The 20,746-nt window shown below is 33.4% G+C and overlaps 3 protein-coding genes across 3 annotated transcripts; 1 reads left to right on the top strand and 2 right to left on the bottom strand.

The window, feature by feature from the left end:
• On the bottom strand, window positions 602–10,153 carry LOC109342749 (serine/threonine-protein phosphatase 6 regulatory subunit 1-like). The gene is made up of 20 exons (XM_019580729.1): window positions 9,912–10,153; window positions 8,878–8,981; window positions 8,595–8,681; window positions 8,396–8,471; window positions 8,226–8,300; window positions 8,061–8,114; window positions 7,789–7,848; window positions 7,582–7,698; window positions 6,667–6,761; window positions 6,386–6,594; window positions 5,630–5,727; window positions 5,296–5,399; window positions 5,006–5,171; window positions 4,780–4,902; window positions 4,185–4,267; window positions 3,552–3,693; window positions 3,371–3,400; window positions 2,965–3,038; window positions 856–1,821; window positions 602–704 (listed from the first exon to the last, which is right to left on the bottom strand). Exons 1-19 carry the CDS (start codon window positions 9,948–9,950, stop codon window positions 1,005–1,007), a joined length of 2,553 nt encoding a protein of 850 aa, XP_019436274.1. The 5' UTR covers window positions 9,951–10,153; the 3' UTR covers window positions 602–704; window positions 856–1,004.
• Window positions 12,632–17,400, bottom strand: LOC109342745 (protein SAND-like). Its single transcript, XM_019580724.1, has 14 exons — window positions 16,943–17,400; window positions 15,939–16,018; window positions 15,733–15,804; window positions 15,555–15,594; window positions 15,197–15,298; window positions 14,892–15,013; window positions 14,542–14,674; window positions 14,374–14,465; window positions 14,027–14,108; window positions 13,883–13,947; window positions 13,498–13,791; window positions 13,327–13,418; window positions 13,023–13,087; window positions 12,632–12,902 (listed from the first exon to the last, which is right to left on the bottom strand). The coding sequence occupies exons 1-14, from the start codon at window positions 17,330–17,332 to the stop codon at window positions 12,807–12,809; spliced, it is 1,725 nt and encodes a 574-aa protein (XP_019436269.1). The 5' UTR covers window positions 17,333–17,400; the 3' UTR covers window positions 12,632–12,806.
• LOC109342747 (60S ribosomal protein L12) lies at window positions 18,842–19,496 on the top strand. Its single transcript, XM_019580727.1, has one exon. It carries the CDS (start codon window positions 18,892–18,894, stop codon window positions 19,390–19,392), a length of 501 nt encoding a protein of 166 aa, XP_019436272.1. The 5' UTR covers window positions 18,842–18,891; the 3' UTR covers window positions 19,393–19,496.

The raw sequence follows: 20,746 nt of genomic DNA, 5'->3' as shown, positions 1-20,746 counted from the left end.
ATAGGCATTACATTTGTATTGTATCCTTACGTATATTATAGTAAGATAAATTTACACTTAAAACTAAAGGGAAAAACTACACTCTCCGATCTGACTCAGTTTATGGATCATATTTGCATTGAGATAGTGAAGTATCTTTGTCACTATTCCTCCCACTTTCACTAATGAAAATAGAAACATTATGTATTCTTCTTCTCTAACTTTTTGTGCCATTGCATTGCAAATATTGGCTTGCTTCATACTAGCATAGTAGTAATTTCCATTTGTCTTACTCATAATTGGATATAGTTTCTTAATGTTAGTAATATTCCTATATCATTATCCTTAGGAGTCACATTAGTTGGTTAAGGTAAGAGAAAGGATCTACTTACTCTCAAAATAAGTTTAAAAAATTTACTCCACCTCTTAACCATTAATTTTAAGGGAATCTAAAAGTTTAAATCTACTCACTAATTCAAATCATTGGATTTTCCTAGAATTGATGATTAAGATGTGGAGGAAGTTTAAAAAACTTACTCTTAGAATAAGTAAATCCTCTTCATATAAAGAATGAATGAGAATAAGCTTTATAAGGCTTTCTATAAGGATACAAGTCCTGCAATGAAGACTAGACTATGGTGAAATTCGATAAATGAAGGAAAACCCATAAATCACTTACAGTAAGGGGCAAAACTTTAAATAATAAACAAACTTTAATGTCTAATGTTTTCTTTTGGTTTCCCACATGTACCCTCACACTAGAGGCAATCCTGTCCAAGCCAGGAACATCCACAGATAAGTGGGGCTAACTCTCCCAGTCATCCACAAGACTCGAACCCGAGAGTTACTTAAGGGAAATCAAGCTTTAATGTTAATGTACTAGAACAGATATAGGATATAATTGAAACAAAAATATAATGTACAACAATTTGCTGCATAAGCACCTTGAGAACCAAGAATGTGGTTCATGGTGTTAGTCCAACCTAGCATACAAACAAGTTTACCACTAATACCATCATTTTCCATCACTCCAGAACACCAACCTTTTGATCAATTCTCCAGTAATTAGCATCATTGAATTCCTTCATTCCAGAACCACCCTCTTGAGAATTTTCCTTTTCTGTCACTTTAGAGACTATGTTCTTTTTCAATGGTCCTGCTTCCCCAACTGTCCCTTCTTTCAGAGCCTGTTCCATTGCTTTCTCAGTGCCTTCTAATTCTACACCTACAAATTCAACATCTTCTTCAAATAGTGAGGGTACTGGCACTGATCCATGACTTATGTCACCATCGCCAACGAATGAATCTTTAGTAGTTGGCGACCCATTTGAAGGAATGGATTCCTCGTTAGAAGGAGAATTAGGATTACGGCTTCCTGGTTGAGGTTCAGTGGAAATACTGTTACTAGACTCATCCTGATCCACAAAGGGGTTGAAGCCTGAGCCAGCAACTTGCACATCTGAAGGTTCACCCCATTCCACCCAAGCAGGTAAAGCCTTGTCCCCGAACAAGTCTTCGTTGTCTGGTGCTTCAAAATTGAAGAATCCCGTATCATTTGAAAAACTTGCCTTTTCATTTTCAAATGTCAAAGTGCCTTCATTCGTAGAATAACTACCAGTTAATCCACTGAACTTCATGCTAGATGTATCATTCACAGTGTTCTTGCTTTCATCCAATTCTTCATCCTCTCCAACCACTACCTCGTCGTCACTACTGTTACCGCCATTTGCAGCACCATTCAAGTTTATCTCATCCATCATCTCCGAGGATCCCGTATCCCCAGGTGCATCACCCATTCTATCATCTTGGAATGCAAACCAGTTGGAGTTTGTAAAAAGGTTGCTGCATGAAAGAATTATATTTCTTATATCCACATTCAAATGATGAATTAAATAAACACAGACAGAATCATACAGTCAGAAAAGAAAGTAGGTATATAAATGAACCTTTTGAAAAAAATTCTAATTTTATATATACAACATTATGTAAAAAATAAGTCCCCAAGAGGTAGCTCAGTTGATAGAGATGTGGGACATAAACCCCGACAACTACACAATTTCCCCCTCCCCCTCCGGTCAAAAACTTCGTCTATAAAAAAAGAAAAAGAAAACATGGCCTCGAAAAGATTGCATGATAAACTACAACTCTACAAGAACTGCTAATGATGATCATTTCAGCTTAATCAACAATCATGTATTTCCTCTCATCAAACTTCAACAATAATTTTGAACTGTGCATCTACCTCAAAATGTATATATCCAAGCATAAATGTCAAGTTAACTATACTGTAGTAATTTGCTGACCCTATGTTCCAAAACTCAAATGTAAATTGGCATCCATCTGCTATCTACTTTTTATCACTTAGCCTGACCATGTCACCACGATACCAATTTTCACATCTAGTGCAAAAGAATAGCATATGGAGTAGTGACAAAAGACAACACCATGAAGCAGAAAACTGAAACCAAATATCTTCAGGTTGTTAGGAACGAACGCAGAATATGAAGATTCATAATCAACTACTGCAGTCTCAACAGCCAAAAATGGGACGAGGATCTAGTGAAAAGGAAGAAATATCCCATACAGATCTATAAGCACTTCTTGATGTAAATATGGCTCAGAGTATGTTGTTTCTTCAACATCTAAATTCTAATATGTATTTCATTCTTGCATAGTTGCATTTGAAGTATATTTATTTCTTTAATCTGTCACTAGATCCTAAAAGACCTACAGTCCTACACTATGTCTTCATCTTGAAAAGTGCGTAAAAAGTTAGCAGATGCCATTAGGAAGATGAAACATACAGGAAAACCTGAAAAGATCTATGCCAGGCAAAGTAGACTAGTAAGACTAACATTTTACTTATCGAATATACTATCATCATTCAACTTTGCTTAAAACATCAGACTGCTTGATTAATGCACTTGTCAAATCAGATTCATCAAAACAAAAGTACCAGTCATGTGATGAAACAAAAATACTCACCTCCCTTGATCATCATCACCGAGTCTTAGGGATGATATCACTACTTGTGCAGAATCATCGTCAAAGTAGACATCCTGCAGTTCATACAAATAAATTTTGGTATCAAATTAGTAAAAACAAGTGCAAGATTAATAGATGTTATGGTTTATTTACAAGACTATTTGACTATACCACCTGGCACACACTCAAAAGTACGACAACTAATGCTCAAATAGAAAAATTACAAATTATAGCACATGCTAAATCTGTAAGAATTTTAATGATTTTGTTGAGGAACAGACAAGCACCCAATTCCCAAATGAAAGACTCATTTTTCAGATCTGGATTGGTTCTGGAGATCCCAAAATCAACAAAATAATATTATGGCAGTTACCAAAAAGTATTTTTTGAAAGAAAAAAGTACTACCTCATCATCTCGATCAAGGCCACCATGTTCCTGCGAAGTCAATCAAAGTATCAGTCCACTATATAAGTGGGCAGTGCCAACCCAAAAGATAAATCTAGGAAACTAACAAAGGGAAAGGATTCACAATGCACAAATACACCAACAGGCAAAATCATGCACAGAGAGTCACGCAACTACAGACCTCTTCATTATCATCAGTACCATAAATTTTATATTTAAAAGCCTGGCTTAAGTTATTTGCTAAATCTGTAACATCATAGTCCCTGTCATGAAGATCATCATCATCACTATCCCTCATCCTATCTTGCAAAGCAATTGGACGTCTGCACATGAAAAACCAAAAAGAAATGAGATAAATAAAAAAAAGAAATGACTGACTGAGTCACAGCCTAACAAAGTGAACAAATAACCAAAACATAAAATGCAGAATCAGAGATATTATAACTGTAGTTCAGATATTAAAAGGAAGAAAAGTGAACGACAGATATTTATAGTTATTACAGCCTTATCATAAAATATGCTAATCAAAATATGGCATATAAAAAACTTGGTACAGTCAAAATTTTAAATTACATTACAACCCTTGCACTATATTTTTAATGCAGTTCATTAAAAATCAAGCCCTTCTCCCATCCCTTATTGGTCAGCAATCAGCATAACCTCACTAGTGGTCACAAGACTGCCCACGTAAGGGCATGGCCTTGCCTGCTTACATTATGTCACTGCAACAAAGACTTTATGTAAAAAAATCCTGATCCTCCCAATAACAAGCTAGCTAACCATTTAGATCCGCATAGTTGAGATCAGAACTTACCCACAAGCCCAACCTTGAACATTCTGAACCACATTACGCTCCTCAAGAACAATAGCTTGCCACTCATTCCACTCACTATTTTCCTGCAGATGTCGAACAAATCAAGTTGAGGTATTTAAAGAAATCTTTATTAGAGAAAAGGAGATCCTAGGAGAAAAATCCCAAAATGATAACTTTTAATTTTCTAATTGAATAATGCAGAGTTGTAGACAAAACAGTGGCAGTACTTCAGAAGAAAAAACAGTTCCTTAGGGGTCTAGTGTCTGAACACTGTTGATCCCACTGTTAGTGAAAGTGAGATGATTATTAGAGAGAACTATGCACATCAAGGATTTGAATCCTTGATGCCAAACAAAATGGGCTTTAGCAGAAGAACGTTAAGGGGCCATCAAAATCTTTTTCTAGATGAGTCTTTGAGCAGATTTAGCAGCCTCAAAGCATATTTGTCAAGGATACCGAATCCAGTCATAATTCAAAATTTCAAATATTCATAGATACAATAGAAAAGTTCACTTAATACCCAAAAAAAGTAAAAGGTCACTGCAAAAAAAAATGTGAACTTTCGCTGTACCTACCAATGTTTTACACAACTAACCTCAAGATATTTCAGTATGTGGCTGCGGTTATGTGCCAAGTGAACAAGTCTGTTAACAATTCGAGTAATATGCCCCAAGTTTCCTGTCCGTGGTGCCCGTTTTCCAGCAGTAGGTACTGTTGGCTGCAATGTAACATGAGTTCCATGACCAAGACTAATACACAACCAGAAGTAGCAATGACGAAGACAATGACCTCCAATCTATCAGTTTGAAGTCTCAGTTTACCTGATTGCTATCAGCATAGAGAATAGACTGTTTGTCTGCTTGGATAAATCGAGTAATTAAATCACACTCTTGAAGAAGATGATCAACAATGACATCTGTTTTGCTCTCCAAACAAGATATTATGATACTTTCTACATTATGGTGTAATGAGTTATTGTATGGGTACCTGTATTAGTAGAGCACACATAGACCAGTTCAAAAATGTGTTATCATAAAGAAAGATTCATAGAAGATATCAAAGATTCTCTAAATATCTACATCTCTGTCAAAGAAAATTAATGGTTGCGTACTCAAAGAAAAGATCAATAACTCGTCGTATGGTTCCTGAGTTGATCATTTCTTTTTCTGCCACTTCATTTCCAGTTTCTAGAAGTACTGCCATGAACTCAACAATCTGAAATTAATTGCATATGGGTCATAAAAAGAAAATATACTCAAAGTACACAATCACGTTAACCTAGCAGAGGAAAATAAATAATTGAATAAAAAGGTTTGAACTTTCAAGTACATGGTGAAGGTGATCTTTGGAACAAGAATTCAACCTCAATCAACCAAAATTCAACCTAGTTCAGATGGGGATACCCCATGCATATCAAATTTATGATAAAACATGTAACAACAAACCTTTAATCGATGCTTCCCAAGTGGAGGACGTAATTCCCCATATGTTGTAGGCAGTACTTTTTCATCGGATGACAAATTCAAAAGTTTAAGCAATTCACCTGCAGACAAAATAAGCAATATTATTTATGATGCCATAAGTCTACTTGAACAAAGTTTGACAGATTTTTGTATCAATCAAAAGAAAAGGTGGCCAAATCACTGTTCAAACCTTCAATTCTGGAATAATCAAAAGACACACATGGCACACAACTACTCACCAACACCCATGAAACCCTGACAAGACTAAATTGTACAGCTGCTTAACCAAAAAACATATTGATATTTATTGATGAAATATAAGGAACTATAGAGAAATGTAGAAAAAGTGGTAGCAAAAAGAAACATATAGATAAAGTCTCACTTGTTCATAGAAAGTCAACCTGTCTTATAACAAAAAAAGAAAATATGTCATTCCCCTTTCTTGGGCACTCCTCTGTATACCTACAAACCCCACAGCATTCCAGCAATAATATAAAATCCCAGCAAACTAAAAATATATCTTTCCCCTTTCTTGAGCGCTCCTCAGTATACCACCTTTATACTTGGACTCACCCTCTTGGTATTTTCTTTAGTTTTAAAATGAAATCAAAATAAGCATGCATCTTATAAATAAAAAATACTATAAACAGGTAACATAACTAAATTGAAAACCCAAGTATCAAGCATATAAACTCTTTACCACATAGGCAAACACAAATAAAATCAATGCAAGCTTACTAAGTTTAGGAAGCATAGCACCAATAGTCTCTGGGTTTACAGGAATAGACGGCTCATACATGTGCTGACTTCCGAATGACTGAAAAAGGGTAGGTGAAATAGAAGATCTTTTGGGATCTAACAAAGAAATACACACTGAAAGTGAGTTCACAAGGCTAGACTTCGAGTGTGAATCTTCCAATGCATGACCCAAAAATTTTGAAACAAAGCTGCATATTAAAAAAATTATTATTCACAGGTACAAATTTGAAGAAAAACCATAAACGCCTAGCAATACAAACCTTGGGCTTGAAAGTTTAATTGCTAAAGTAGATGAGGCACTTCGAGTTATTGTACATAAGGTTTCAGCTGCATTGGCATGGACTTCAGGAGGACTCTGGTTGAAAAATAAAACAAGTTGTCAGACAAAGACAGACGGGAGGCCAAGAGCCTTTAAAAATCATGTACGTGAAATATTGTCACTTAATAGGACTTTCACAATTACTCCACTTATATCCCATAAAAATTTATAGTTCTGTGAAAAACTCAACCCCGCTAGTATAGCATTAGTCTGGAGTGGACAATGTTAACTCCTATAGTCTGGAGTGGACAATGTTAACTCCATCAGAGAACATAGCCTCATGTAACTCCTATAGCATACCCAGAATCACTTAATAATGGGCATGTATTGGCTAGGTAGGGTAGGTTCAAAGAGTGATGGATGAGGGACGACGTGGGCCCTGGCCCATTTGTCCTCTATTTATTTTCTTCTTTTCATATAAGTGTGCTGTTAATTGAAAATACTTCTTCTTGCTTTGTTTAACCTACCCTGGTTCTTGTTTGAAATAGTTAAATGAAAAGACCATTTACTTGTCAGTTTTTGTGGCCCATAAATATATACGCAACAAAATGATGAGTGTTTCTTCGTGCAGGGAGAAACTATTTTAATTCTAGTTATTATACTAGAAAAGAAATATTCCTGACAATTGAATTCTAGTTATTTCAATTCACCAGTGATATATTCCAAGGCAGGAAATATAGAAGTGAGTATGAATTCTTAGCCCCCCCCCCACACACACACACACAAAATTTTCTAGATCTGTCCGAGAATATCCGACAGATGACATTTGGCATATAGTTATGTGCAAAAGCACCATACAGCTAATGTGTAAAAGCTGGCTTAAGGAACATAAACCTAGATAGAATGCTTCACTTACAGATGGACTTAGTTTGTCAACAATCATCTCAAGGAGGTCGCTCTCAGCCAACCATTGCACCACATCTGTAAAATGGGGATACACATGGTCATCAGCTCCTACTAGCCGAACCAAAACCTGTTCAAAGAATTGATCTCAGAATCCAATGTAGCACATCAGCAAAATATCAGCGTTGTTAATATTGATAACAATATAATAGAAGTTTACCTCCATAATGGATGTAGTTCCTATCAAATCAACCAGTTGGCGGAAAATATTCTGATGGGCCTGCAGAGAGCATGCTGAATCATGAATGAAATATGATTTAACATAGAGACTGCATAACATACACCTCAATTGTGGCATAAACAAACAACTGCTTCACATTAAGGTTTCGAGAAGAAAAAGAAGTATATTTATACCCAATAGTGCTTGTGCTATGGTACATCATAAAATTTTAAATATCAAGATTAAATTACAAAACATATTGTTTTACTTACTTGAACATAATTCATAAGTTGCGTTGTCTTTCGAATCATTAAGCAAATGACGACCTGTAAAATGGCATAAAAATCAGTATCAAGCAAACAGTTCAATTAAAATCAGATAAGCCACATCAATACAATGTCATGAAAACTAAATTTCCAACTTCATCAAACATATACCTTGCTAAAGTAGCCAGCCAGAGAGGCACTATGAGAACGATTAGGCTCCAAGAAGGAGAATAATAAGTTCATCAGCTGATATTACAAAAATTGGAAAGAGATATCAATAAAAGCATTATCATACAACCTCAAAACTCATAATAAAATGTCAAATAGAATGAAATATAAACCTCTTCTTCGTCCACCAAGGTCTTCAAAATAACATCGACTTCACATGAAAAAATTTCACAGGCAATGAACGGAAACCTAAATTACAGACAAATGATCAGATGGTAACAAGAAAGTTGAAACATTGAATAAGATGTTCTTTCACAGAAAGTTTTCTATTTTTTTCATAAGATCAACAAGTTTTCTGTTAATATTGCGTACTTTAATGCCCGTTTGCTTTCAGCATCTTCAGGTGGTTCTTCAACGATGTAGCGTAACAACTGCTCAACCTGAGCTCGATCTCTCAGACTAAAAGGGGGAAAGTAGAAAATTAATCATCTGTAAATTTGCATATGGATCTGTTCTTTATGTAATTACATATACTTCAAGTTATCAAGTCATCAACACAAAAATTGAGCAGATATGAAATGTGCACAAAACTGTGAAATTTGTTAGTGCCGGTGGAAGGGAAAACTCAATTGATTCAAATTGAGCAAAAACATACAAGTTGATGAGACGGCTGTTTAGGGCTTTGCATTCTTGGATTATTTCCTCTTCATCCAAAAGCTCTTCCAAAGTGAAATTCTCCTTGTCTAATAATTCATCCACCTGTACAACACCAGCAACACAAAATTGAACTTTAAGGGTTACAAAAAGAAGACATAGAGGAATTATGAAAATAAGCTATGCAAGCTTTAAGCTACTTCAGACTTTGATCACAATTAATCCGCTCTCTTAAAAACTTCAGCGCTCAATTTTGAGGATCCAATCAATAAAATCGCATGTAACCATGTATCATAATCAAGCTATATAAAACAAAATACTACCGCTCTTGAGAGTAAAGCAAATCATCAGAACTTACAAACCAATGACTCATGATAAATCTATCGCAAAGTTAAAGCAAAATCTTCAGCAGATTCGCAGGGTTATCGATTTCACGAAATCGAAATATAGCGAGTGTCATCTTCGCATTTCTTTTTGTATGACCAATGATTCAACATGTGGGCCTGGAAGATGGGCCCAACGCCTCATAGTAAGGCTCCTAGACGGCCCCCTAATGGGACTTGGGGAGGGCGTGGGGGTATGGAAAGTTAAATTGGCACGAGACACATTTGTCGGGGATCGAAACCCGCTACTCAACTTGTATTCCTTAGCTCTAACAACTGAACTACCGACGCGTGTCTTCACTTCCAAAACAAGTAATATGCTTAATTAATTTGAAAATTAACATCAATTATCACAAAAATCCTCCCAACATAGTAAGGTACTAAAGCTTCAAACTCGTCAAAACAAGCAGCAAATTGAAAACAAGGGTTCCCTATTAAGTTAGTGTATCTAATTCTAAACTAAGAAAACCATAACAAGTTACAACTAAGGTCATTGATCCAAGCAATAATAGCACAAATTAAAGGAAAGATAGTGAGTTAGGAATGTTCAAAAATATCAATTAATTAAAATAAAAGAGATACATAGATAAATTCATAATTGGGAATGAGTAAATGAAGGTGGTTAAATTAATGAGTTTAAATGCATACTCACAAGAGAGGTAGCAGAAAGAGAAGGGATCTTCCAAAACATATTGGATCTGTAAAGCGTGAAAAAAGGAGTGGTGAATCTAGTAGAAGATGGTGATTATGGAGTTTAAGGGGGAAAAAGAAGAAAAATGGTGTTACAAAACCCTAATTTTGTGGGAAAATAGATAGAAATATCTAAATTTGAATAATTGTAGGAGGAGCTATGAATGTCACTTCCAATTTGGAGTAAAATTTCACATCATGCTATATGGCATGTCTATGCTATGCATATCTATATATTATGAGTATAAAGGTTATATCATTCATTTTTATTAATGGTTTAAAAACTCGATGATAATTAAATATATATGAATCTAATAATAATGTTTAAAACTCATATATTGATTATCGTGTTCGGATGGGATAGTATATAAGGTGTGAATTCACATGTTATATTACTTGTGGTGTCTCTATTTCTAAGAACGTATAGAGTTACGAGGAGACGAGACCGTGAGAAGAAATGAATGAGAAAGTAAGACTAATCAAACTAAACTTCCTCTTTGTGTTTGGAGTATGAAAATTAGATGGGACAGTAATGGAAGGTTAAGCAAATAATGATAATACAAAATATTGTTTTAATGTAATTAACGGTTATAGATAAATAATAATGTAACTATAAAATTTAAGTAAAACCTTTTAGATAATTTGAGATGTTTTAACCAAGAAAAAACTTCAAATTGAAGGAACTTTTAATATGGGACATGTGGAGAGTTCTAGATGAAGTACAGAAAATCTTTAAAATATTTCCTTCTCTATTACTCAACTTCGAAACAATAGAAATACTTTCGAAATTTATCTATTGGTGCATTCTAATTTTTAGTCGAAGATCAGTTCTACATTTACACTTGGTTGAGTTATCACTATGTTTTTTACGGTTAAAATGTAAAAACTATATTTTAAGCAAAATGTGAAGTACATTAGTCTTTAAATTAGAGATCTAAATTTGAGAGTCCATTATGAATTGAAAAGTATGTTAGCATCTCGTCTGCTTATATAAGATGTAAATCACTAATTACATGTATTAATTTTTATTATTGGTTTTTTTAAATATTTATTATTTAATTATTGGAAGAGATAAAAAAAATTATTTATTATTATCTACTTTATTGATTGTTGCTTATTAATAATATGGTATTATTCATCACTAATTTGATATGGAATTATATAGGTGAAGGATGGTTCTTAATTTATTCAAATCATGGTTCTATTAAAATTTAATTTTAGCAACCAATCTAGTAATAATTTCAAAAAATATATATTTGGTATCAATTTCACCATTTAAAATGTTATTATAATTTTTAAATATCAAAAGTGTATTTTGAGACTCTAAAAATATTTTGCCCTAATTTATTAAGCATATTCGGGATTTTCAAAATTCACCATGTTCTAAGTTTCAAATAAGAATTTGAGAAATAACAATAAATCATTCATTTTTTTGTTTTAAAATCACAATTCTATTTAGAAATAGCACTATTAACCTTAAAGAAACTATAATTCTATTCTTCGCAAACATTATTTACTATTAATAATTACTCATATCATATTATTATTTTTCACTAATTTGATATAAAATTATAAAGATTGATAAATATTTAATTTATTCAAATAATCTTTTTAATTTTCCCTTTTAGTTGGAAATTTAATTTTCGAGAGTAAAAGTAGTAACAATTTCAAATAAAAAATAAAATAGATTCCAACTTTCTTGAAAATTGTATTCTACTTAAGGATGATAAAAAAATATTTCTAGATTTAAAAAGTAATTAATTTTAAGTTTATTTAGCATGTGTGATATTTTTGAAAATTTTATCTTTAGAAATTGATTTTAACTAATTACTTTTAACAATCTTAATTTGATTTTCAAATACTATTATGTATATAATATGGTGAAAGATATAAACTTTATTCTATTATTACTTACTTTAGTTACTATTGCTAATAACATCTTAATATTATATTATGGTTTCTAATTACCAATATTATATTATTATTTTCATCAATTGAACATAAAATTACAGAGATGAAGATTTAATTTATCTTTGGTCTATTTTTTCATCATGAAAATTAAATTTTGAGACGCAAAAAATATAATACTTTTAAAATAAAATTTTATCAAGTTCTCTCATTAAAAATGATATAATACTTTGGAAGCATTAAAATTATATTTTGAAACTCCAGAAGTATTTTTGTTTTCAAATTTATTTACGAAGTTTGACATTTTTATGATTTTGTCAATTTTAAGTTTCAAACACTAGCCTTAAAACTATGAGTTTCAAAATCGCTTATTTTTTTGAAAAAACCTCGATTTGATTTTCAAATATTGCTATGTTATAATAACCTTAAGAAACTACGATGCATTTTGTCACCTTTATTTAATATTATAAATTACTAATAACACTCTTATTCTTCACCAAGTTGATACAAAATTAAAGAGATGAAGAACGATTCATAGTTTATTCAAACCATCTTTATATTTTAGAGAATAAAATTTGTGACAATTTTAAATAAAAATAAATCTGGTATAAGTTTCCCTCAAAGCCTTATTTAGAATTCTTGCCATTCTCAAAACTTCATTAGTTAAAATTGACTTCAAGTTCCAAACTATAATATAAAAAAGAATTAAAAAATATCATTTTTCTTTAACAAATCTTAATTTAATTTCTAAAAACTACTACTTATATAATATCCTAAAAAAACATCTCTACTTTATTATCACATACAATAGTAAATAGTAACAATGAATTGCTATTTTTCTTCACAATTTCTTCACAACTATTACTAATAATAAATGTTCTGAATAAATGGTATAGAAATTTTATTTAAATAAAGTTTGTGATGAATGTTTACAGTATTTGAGAGAGCATCACCATGAAAAGGGGCTAGTTCCGAGAAAAAATATTCCACTTTCCACATCTTTTACCCATTCACACACTCGGTTGCAAGTTTTTATTGCCAAGGCCTGCATGGGGTTAATTATGAACCTACATTAGGTACTAACAAAAATATAGGGACATTGACATTCATTTTGTAAAAGTTAATAGAAACTATAGGAGTTATATTCATCTATTTTAAAAGATACCTTGTCTGCAAGGGGATCAAATGCAGCATAGAGTTCAAAATCTTGGGTCACCCAACAAAGAAGAGCTGCAACATATTAGTTTTGATCAGAGTTCAATGAAGCATGGAAACGTAGCGGCACTTTATAACTCAAAAAGCTAGCAAAACAAAAAGGTTAAATTCTTTAGAGTTGTAGATCACTCAAAAGGTTCAGTTTTCCAATGGCAGAGTTGATTTTTCACAGCACAAAAAAGAGTATAAATTAGCTTGTCTTCACATATATCCATATCTGGGATGTCTTAAGCATAAAGCACAGCATTTATTACCGTAGTTTTCATCCCTTCTAAACTGAGTTTTGTGTGGCCCAGTTCCTTTATCATGCATTGACACAAAAAGTTTCTGGTAAGCTCTGTAGAGCCTGTATCAATGAAATCAGGTTATGCTTCTGACATAAAGAAAACCCTATAGCAGCATTAACAGCAATAAGTTACTGCTACCTTTTTTGCTGCTGAGGAGTGTTAATTGGTGATGAGAACTCTGAAGATACATATTGATCCAGATATATACTACGATATATGAAATGCCACAACCCAGCAGCACCACCAATGCCAGAATTAGGTTCTCTCAATCTGTCAGGAGAATCCAATGGAAGCCTGTTTTGGCCCAAATGAGAAGATGATCCAGAATGAGGTAGGGGTGGCAGATCCTCAACACGCATTCCACCATCTAGCAAGGATCTCTGAGCTTCACTAAGGACATTTGACTTCAAAAGGACCATTTCTATACGAATCCTATCAATTGGCAGGTAAAGTTCTAAATCATACAAGAAAGGTAATTGCTACAATTCCGATGCAATAGAAGGTCAGATTATTCATTATTTACCTGCAATCCTTAAGATGGTAAAATGCATCTGAACTAGTGGTCAGCAACATCAAGTAAGTGTCAGCCTGCCACAGATAAATAAAGTTGTGATTTAAGAACTAAATGTAAAACATGGCAAATGCACCAATTGTCTAAATGACTCACATCAAAAAAATGGATATAAGCATACATAAATGCCAAAGAGTTGTATCTTGGCAAGCAAACAGGAGAAAATGATTCTGATGTCCTGCATATTGTAGCCCAAGAGAATAAGGAAGTGTATAACGGTATCATAAAGCAAAGAATTTTGAAGTCCAATTTTTTTTCTAATTCCTACTGCTAAGTTATTTTGCTGCTTGTAGGATCCATAACAATGGTACATGCTGAAATAAATGAATGAAAAGTCTGCTATACCATTACCGTCAAACATCAATTTGACAGAATGTTAATTATACCACCAAACCATATGTAATATGCTATATGAAAGACAGAAATATTGCCAGTCTACTTGCCTAAGAGATTCTGATGACATAACAAAGTTGGCCAGCAGCAGCATATCATCTGGATGAAGAGTAGCTTTCTGAGCACTAACTAGACTGATTACCTGCATTCACCCTTTAACGCGTTATTGTATCGTTTTATTGAAGTATGTAATTAGGCACATTGAAACAGCACTAAACCTTGTGCCTGCACATCAGTATTGCAAACAGAACACCTGAATCAGCAACATCTTGCAAGATAGCACCAGCAGCCTGCCTTGTTGCATATGCAAGAGGAAGACAGGTGTATGCGTGAAGAAATGTAGCTGGATTCCTGATAGATCAGACAGATAACAATGTTTACTACTAAAATCTAAAATAGAATGTTAGGAAGCCAGGAATATTAATCAAACAAAAAATCTCCACTCCAACAAATACACAGAAAATTACAAACAAAAAAGAACCTAAAACACACTCATGCTGAAGAAAAGATTTCATTGACTATCCTTTAATAGAATATGACCAGATGCATTCAGAGCAGAGAAACAAACCAACTAAAAGATTGGATTAGTGAAGAGAAGACAATATCTGTTCCACCAAGCAAGGGTGTCATATCAAACTTCGGATTCCTCTCAAAACATTTGTTTACTGACTTTGTCAGTATAACAATCATCTGCATATGCATCAACAATTGGGATGTATTATATAACTGTTACAACAAAACTAGACCATTTAAATGACTAAAAGAAAGATGCACTAGTAAAGTGAGAAGCATAGATGTTGAAGATGCAAGAACGGTGAGCAAGCAAATGAATCTGATATTTTCTTTCGTATACACATTTACAGCTAGTTATACCTGGTCATAAATAAGCTCCAACTGCCCCCTTAATGACTCATAAGGCTCTTCTGTGCAGCTGATGCAGACTAAGTAAATTGGTCCTTTCACAAGAAAAACCACCTACACTACAACTTCAAAATAAGATTTCACAACATCAAAGACAAATAAAGCCATCTTTCTCCAAACACTACTAAATATGAGAAGAGAAGCTCAGCAACCAAAAGGCAAAGCATATAGCTAGTATGTCTAATTTACACTAAGCAAAGATTAAAAAACCAATTTGAAATAATCAAAAGGGTTTGGAGTGATGGCTTTTAAGCAATTCAAAAATGAAGCTGTATATTCCACAACAAAAGCTTTTTGCGAGAAATCAGACCTGATGCTTCCCAGCCCTCACCAATTTGACACGATCACCTCTGAAAACAGGAGGAAGAAAGGTTGGAAAGTCCCTCTCAAATTATATATCCAGAAAAGAATCAACCAAACATAGGTTAGGAACATTGCTGTGATAAGAAACAATCAGGCTATAACCAGAATAAAGACAGCCACAATACCCGTTCTCCACAAAGGAAATGATTGCTTGCAAAGTCGCTGAAAATCCAGCAAGCTTGTGTTCATCTCCATACCTGAAAGGAGTCAAAAGTTTGAAACAATAAACAGAGGAACAAAACAAGAAGTTCGAGGCAATAATCCTGGAAAGGAGATGAATAACAACTGAGTGAAGCTCATTTGACTATGTGAGGAGTTGATAAACACTGACCTAGAATATATTGGTTTGCCAGAATGACTCAGAACAAAAAAATGCTTCTTCCTTTTCCTCCATGACATGGAAGAATCATCCTGCATCAGCAAAGCTAAAGTACATAACCAGAATTGCTGAATGATTCGTAGTATAAATCACATTATCTATCACAGTTGATCGCAAGTCAATGCTTGAAACCAAAACAATCTTAATTTGTGGTCAAAGCTTAAAGAGCCAAGTGTCAGATTCATTTCCCATTTCCCCATGCCGCCCTTTTTGATTTAAAAGTAGAAAGCTAACTAGAGACATTACTTTATGATTTAAAAGATTGTATCCCACAAATATAATCTGTATTCTAATAATTCAAAGGAAAAAATCTGCAGAACAATGTCAAGTGTGCATCTAGAACTTCCCCTTGATAACACACCTATGATTCTACAATAGTGCTTATTTCACTACAGTTTCCCTTTATCTTATACATTAAAAATCTAGATCACATGGAGAATCAGACAATTTTAAATTTGACAACATATTTTCCCATAAAATGGACCCTTTATTAAAATGGGTGGCCCACTGTAAGAAGATAAATGTACACAACCTTACCCGCATAGGTCCAGAATTTGAACTTGTGACTTCTAGATCACAAGGCAACAACCATGTCTGTTGCAGCGTGTTTTAAATTGCAGTTTCGAACCGCGATCAAAGATGCAATATTATGATTTAGGCGTGGTTCTGCAACCACACTTTCCCGCATTTCTAAAGATGAACCCTTATACTACACTCCATATTATTTTGAAGTGGTTTAAAGGCATTTAATCTTCATGAATTAAATCTAAGGTACAATTGGACTCAATGAGTAAAGTTTTGACTTCATTCATATTTTCCTAAATTGTCTTTAAACAAATCCAAACATAGTTTCTTTTTTTCATTTACTTACAGAGAGTGAGTCAAATGCACTAATCACAACTTGTCTATGGCAACGTAATGAATCAATTTCTTCTACAATGAATATCTATACATACCTCATCATCGCTACGTAGTTTCCCGGTAGGTACGTGGTCGTTGCAATTAGACACAGCATCATGATATTGATCATCATCGATAGTCAACTCTTCAATTTCATGCTGAACTACGATCTCATGAATTTCGGAGACAATGCTAGTAGCGGTGGTGCTAACGCTACCTCTTTCGCCGGCATAACCGCTACTACTAGGGCTTGAGGGTTCAGATGAAGGTATGAGGGCTCGAATTGAAACCTCATCGAGTGATTGAGGTTGAGGAAGAGAAGAAGATCCGTGAACGACGCCGTTTGGTTCTTGATTCGGAGAATCTTCTTCGGCGTCGAAGAGGCTTGATGTGAGTGGCGGAAAGTGGAGATGAACGGGAAGATCGGAGTGAGATTCAGATGACATGTTATATGTTGAAGAATTTAAGATCAAATCATTTCATTCTAAATTGAAATTGAAATGGAATGGTTTAAGAAATTAGTATTGTAGCAAGTAGCAACACTTTTACCAACTAATGTATTGGGTTCGAGTATTGTGAATCAAAAATGTTCGTTGGAAGAGTTAGTCGACTCGAACAAGATTAGATCATATCTTATTATGAATTATTGCAGAAACATTCTTTGAGAAATTATTACATGCCACGCATATAGTTTCAAACCATTAATAACACATTGTTTATGGTTATTAACTCTTGGAAAAATAGCAGTACAAATGAACAATAAATTATATATTATAATATATAAATTTTTACATTACTAATATCTAAATATTACATTTTTTAAATTATTTATATTTTATTTAAAATTAGTAATTTGGACGTGTCCTAATTTATAAGTCACTAATTAGGATAGAAGGATAAATTTATTAATATTGTATAACTTTTATATGTCGTAAAATCCATCATTCATAAATAAATTATTATGACAGTATATTATTTGAGGGATTTATAAAAATATGAAAAATAATATATTTCATTAACAAAATGATGTATTAGAAGAAGGTAAGTATTTAAATATAAATTTCTTACTTAGACCTACATCTTTGCACACACACAAAACAAATTCATTCCTAAAGGCTTATTTCCACAATGTTGTTGTCATCACATCAACCATCCCTACTACCTTAATCATTATTGCTCTTAAAGTAATCATTATTTTGACTTAACAATCATCATCGTTATCATCATTGTTTCTATCGTTGTTACTACTCACATTAATTATAATCACAAACATAGTAAGTACCACCACTTAGACCACTATAACTACTTTAATCATGACTCTTATCAACCATTATTGAAAAGAAAATGATATCACATGAATGTGACAATAATAGAGAGTACCTAATAATGGTGGTAGCAGCAAAAAGCTTAAAATGTTAAGACTTTTTAAACTTAAGACTCATATTTTAATTTATTTCTTAAAATTTCAAAATTTTAAGGAAAGAAAATAGACAATCTTATCATGAGAAAAGAGTAAAGAAACTCAAGCAATAATGCACTTATTAGTTATTCCCCTATTTTATTCCCTTTTCTATCGGGCCAAAATAAAGTGGAACATAACGAGCCGTCTATACATGGCACTGGTTAACCCTAATAAAAACTGTAAAAGACGTATCTACCCTCAACCATTGTCACAATGGATAAAGATCTGTTGTCCTAAAACATATCTCAAACTCTGTATAAACTAATCATATTATGTCATATCAATTAAAAAAATTAAATATTCATGACTTTACCAAATTTTTAATTTACTGTAATTGATTAAGGACAAGTTTGGAGACATTACATCTAACTCCTTCACCAAAAGAACCATTGTAAAATGGCATTTACACTAATTTACCCATATACCCTCATATTTGTAAAAAGACCCTTTAGTCCGAGCAAAACCCTAGCGTTTCGCATATATACCCCTTTCTACTTTGCCATCGTTTTCTCATTGAAACACTAATTCTTCAATTCCGTGAAAATGCCGCCAAAGTTCGATCCCTCTCAGGTCGTCGATGTATACGTCAGAGTTACCGGCGGCGAGGTCGGTGCGGCGAGTTCACTCGCTCCGAAGATCGGACCACTCGGTCTCTCTCCGAAGAAGATCGGAGAAGACATTGCGAAGGAAACAGCGAAGGACTGGAAGGGACTGAGAGTGACGGTGAAGCTAACGGTGCAGAATCGTCAGGCGAAGGTATCGGTGGTTCCGTCGGCAGCGGCGCTGGTAATAAAGGCGTTGAAGGAACCAGAGAGAGATCGTAAGAAGACGAAGAACATCAAGCATAACGGTAACATCTCGCTCGATGACGTCATCGAGATCGCTAGGGTTATGAGGCCAAGATCGATGGCGAAGGAACTTAGTGGCACCGTGAAGGAGATTCTTGGCACGTGTGTGTCGGTTGGATGCACCGTTGATGGAAAGGATCCGAAGGATTTGCAACAAGAGGTTGGTGATGGAGATGTTGAAGTTCCTCAGGATTGAAGATAAGGTTTTCTTATTTGTTTTTTTTTTATCTAATTAAGCTTATGATTTTGATTACTAATTGAGTTAATTTTGAGAGATTCTAATTTGTAGAAGTTATTTCATATGCAGAGTCAATTATTCTAATTTCATAAATTGAATGGTGGATGAGAAATGTAGATATTACAAATTAAGTAACAGATTATAAAAGTAACGATGGATTAAAAAAAGCAATCAAAATAATATCATGTGAATAATCGTGAACTAGTATATGAGTACTCATTCATACTAGCAAAGCAATGAAATGAAATTTGTGAAATAAAAAATATAATTGGATTTCATGAATTTGTTGGATAAACCCAAAAATTTGAACCACATGTTACAAGCATATGGCATATGCTGTTGCTATTATCAATTGAAATGACTTTTGGCCTATAACATAGGAGCACATATGTTCCACTTTGTGCACCATTTCATATATCAGCAACCGATCAGAGTTGACGGTACATGGAATGGTACACAAAGTGAAACTATAGATGTGGTCCATATAACATATGTCAGGTCTTGAATTTCCAATCAAGCATCAAACATAAGCCATTATGCTTTCATGAGCACATATGTTACTCAGAAGTGATAAGAATTGAGAATTTATTTATAGATATTGATTTACATTCACATTGGAGAGAGCAATTAAGATTTAAGAACACTCATAGGGGATTCTTTTGGACACCCCATCCTTAATAGATTTGAAAACATAGGTGATACAACCATATTTTTATATCAATGTTTTACATTAAAAGAATATTATATATTTAACTTGGGTAATTTTTATCTTAGCATTGTCACTTAAACTTTTACTTTTCTCTTGAGTACATTTATGTTAACTTATTAAATTGCTAAACCCAAAACCCCAACCACACATGACACACCCCTTTGTAAAGTCCTTGAATGTTCTGCAAACAAAGCAATTCCTTTGAATAGTAATACATTTAGGGGGGCATCTTAAATAATAAGTTATCCTAACGTGCTAACTAACATCACTAACTTTCTCGTTTTTTACGTTGGTATAACAGATTCTTAAATGGTCTTAAATTTTATACATTATTATTGTATTATTTATCATTTACTTTCTACAATTATTGACTCTTCCAAAAATGTAAATAATTCAAATGAAGAATAAATAATATATTGATTGTGTATAAATATTTATACTAGATATTAATATTCCTCCTATTAATGTGAAAAGCAAGATTTGACCTTAGAAAAAAGATGTTGATGCGTGTATAAATGCATAAAAAGCACTTTCCCTTCATATCACACTCTACGATGGAGAGAAAAATATATACTCTAATACTATATGAATTTATATATTGTT

This window comes from Lupinus angustifolius, chromosome LG03 (genome assembly GCF_001865875.1).
Source record: "Lupinus angustifolius cultivar Tanjil chromosome LG03, LupAngTanjil_v1.0, whole genome shotgun sequence".
Lineage (NCBI taxonomy): Eukaryota > Viridiplantae > Streptophyta > Magnoliopsida > Fabales > Fabaceae > Lupinus > Lupinus angustifolius.
Note: the sequence above shows the minus strand (reverse complement) of the source record. Positions and strands in the feature narration are given on the sequence as shown.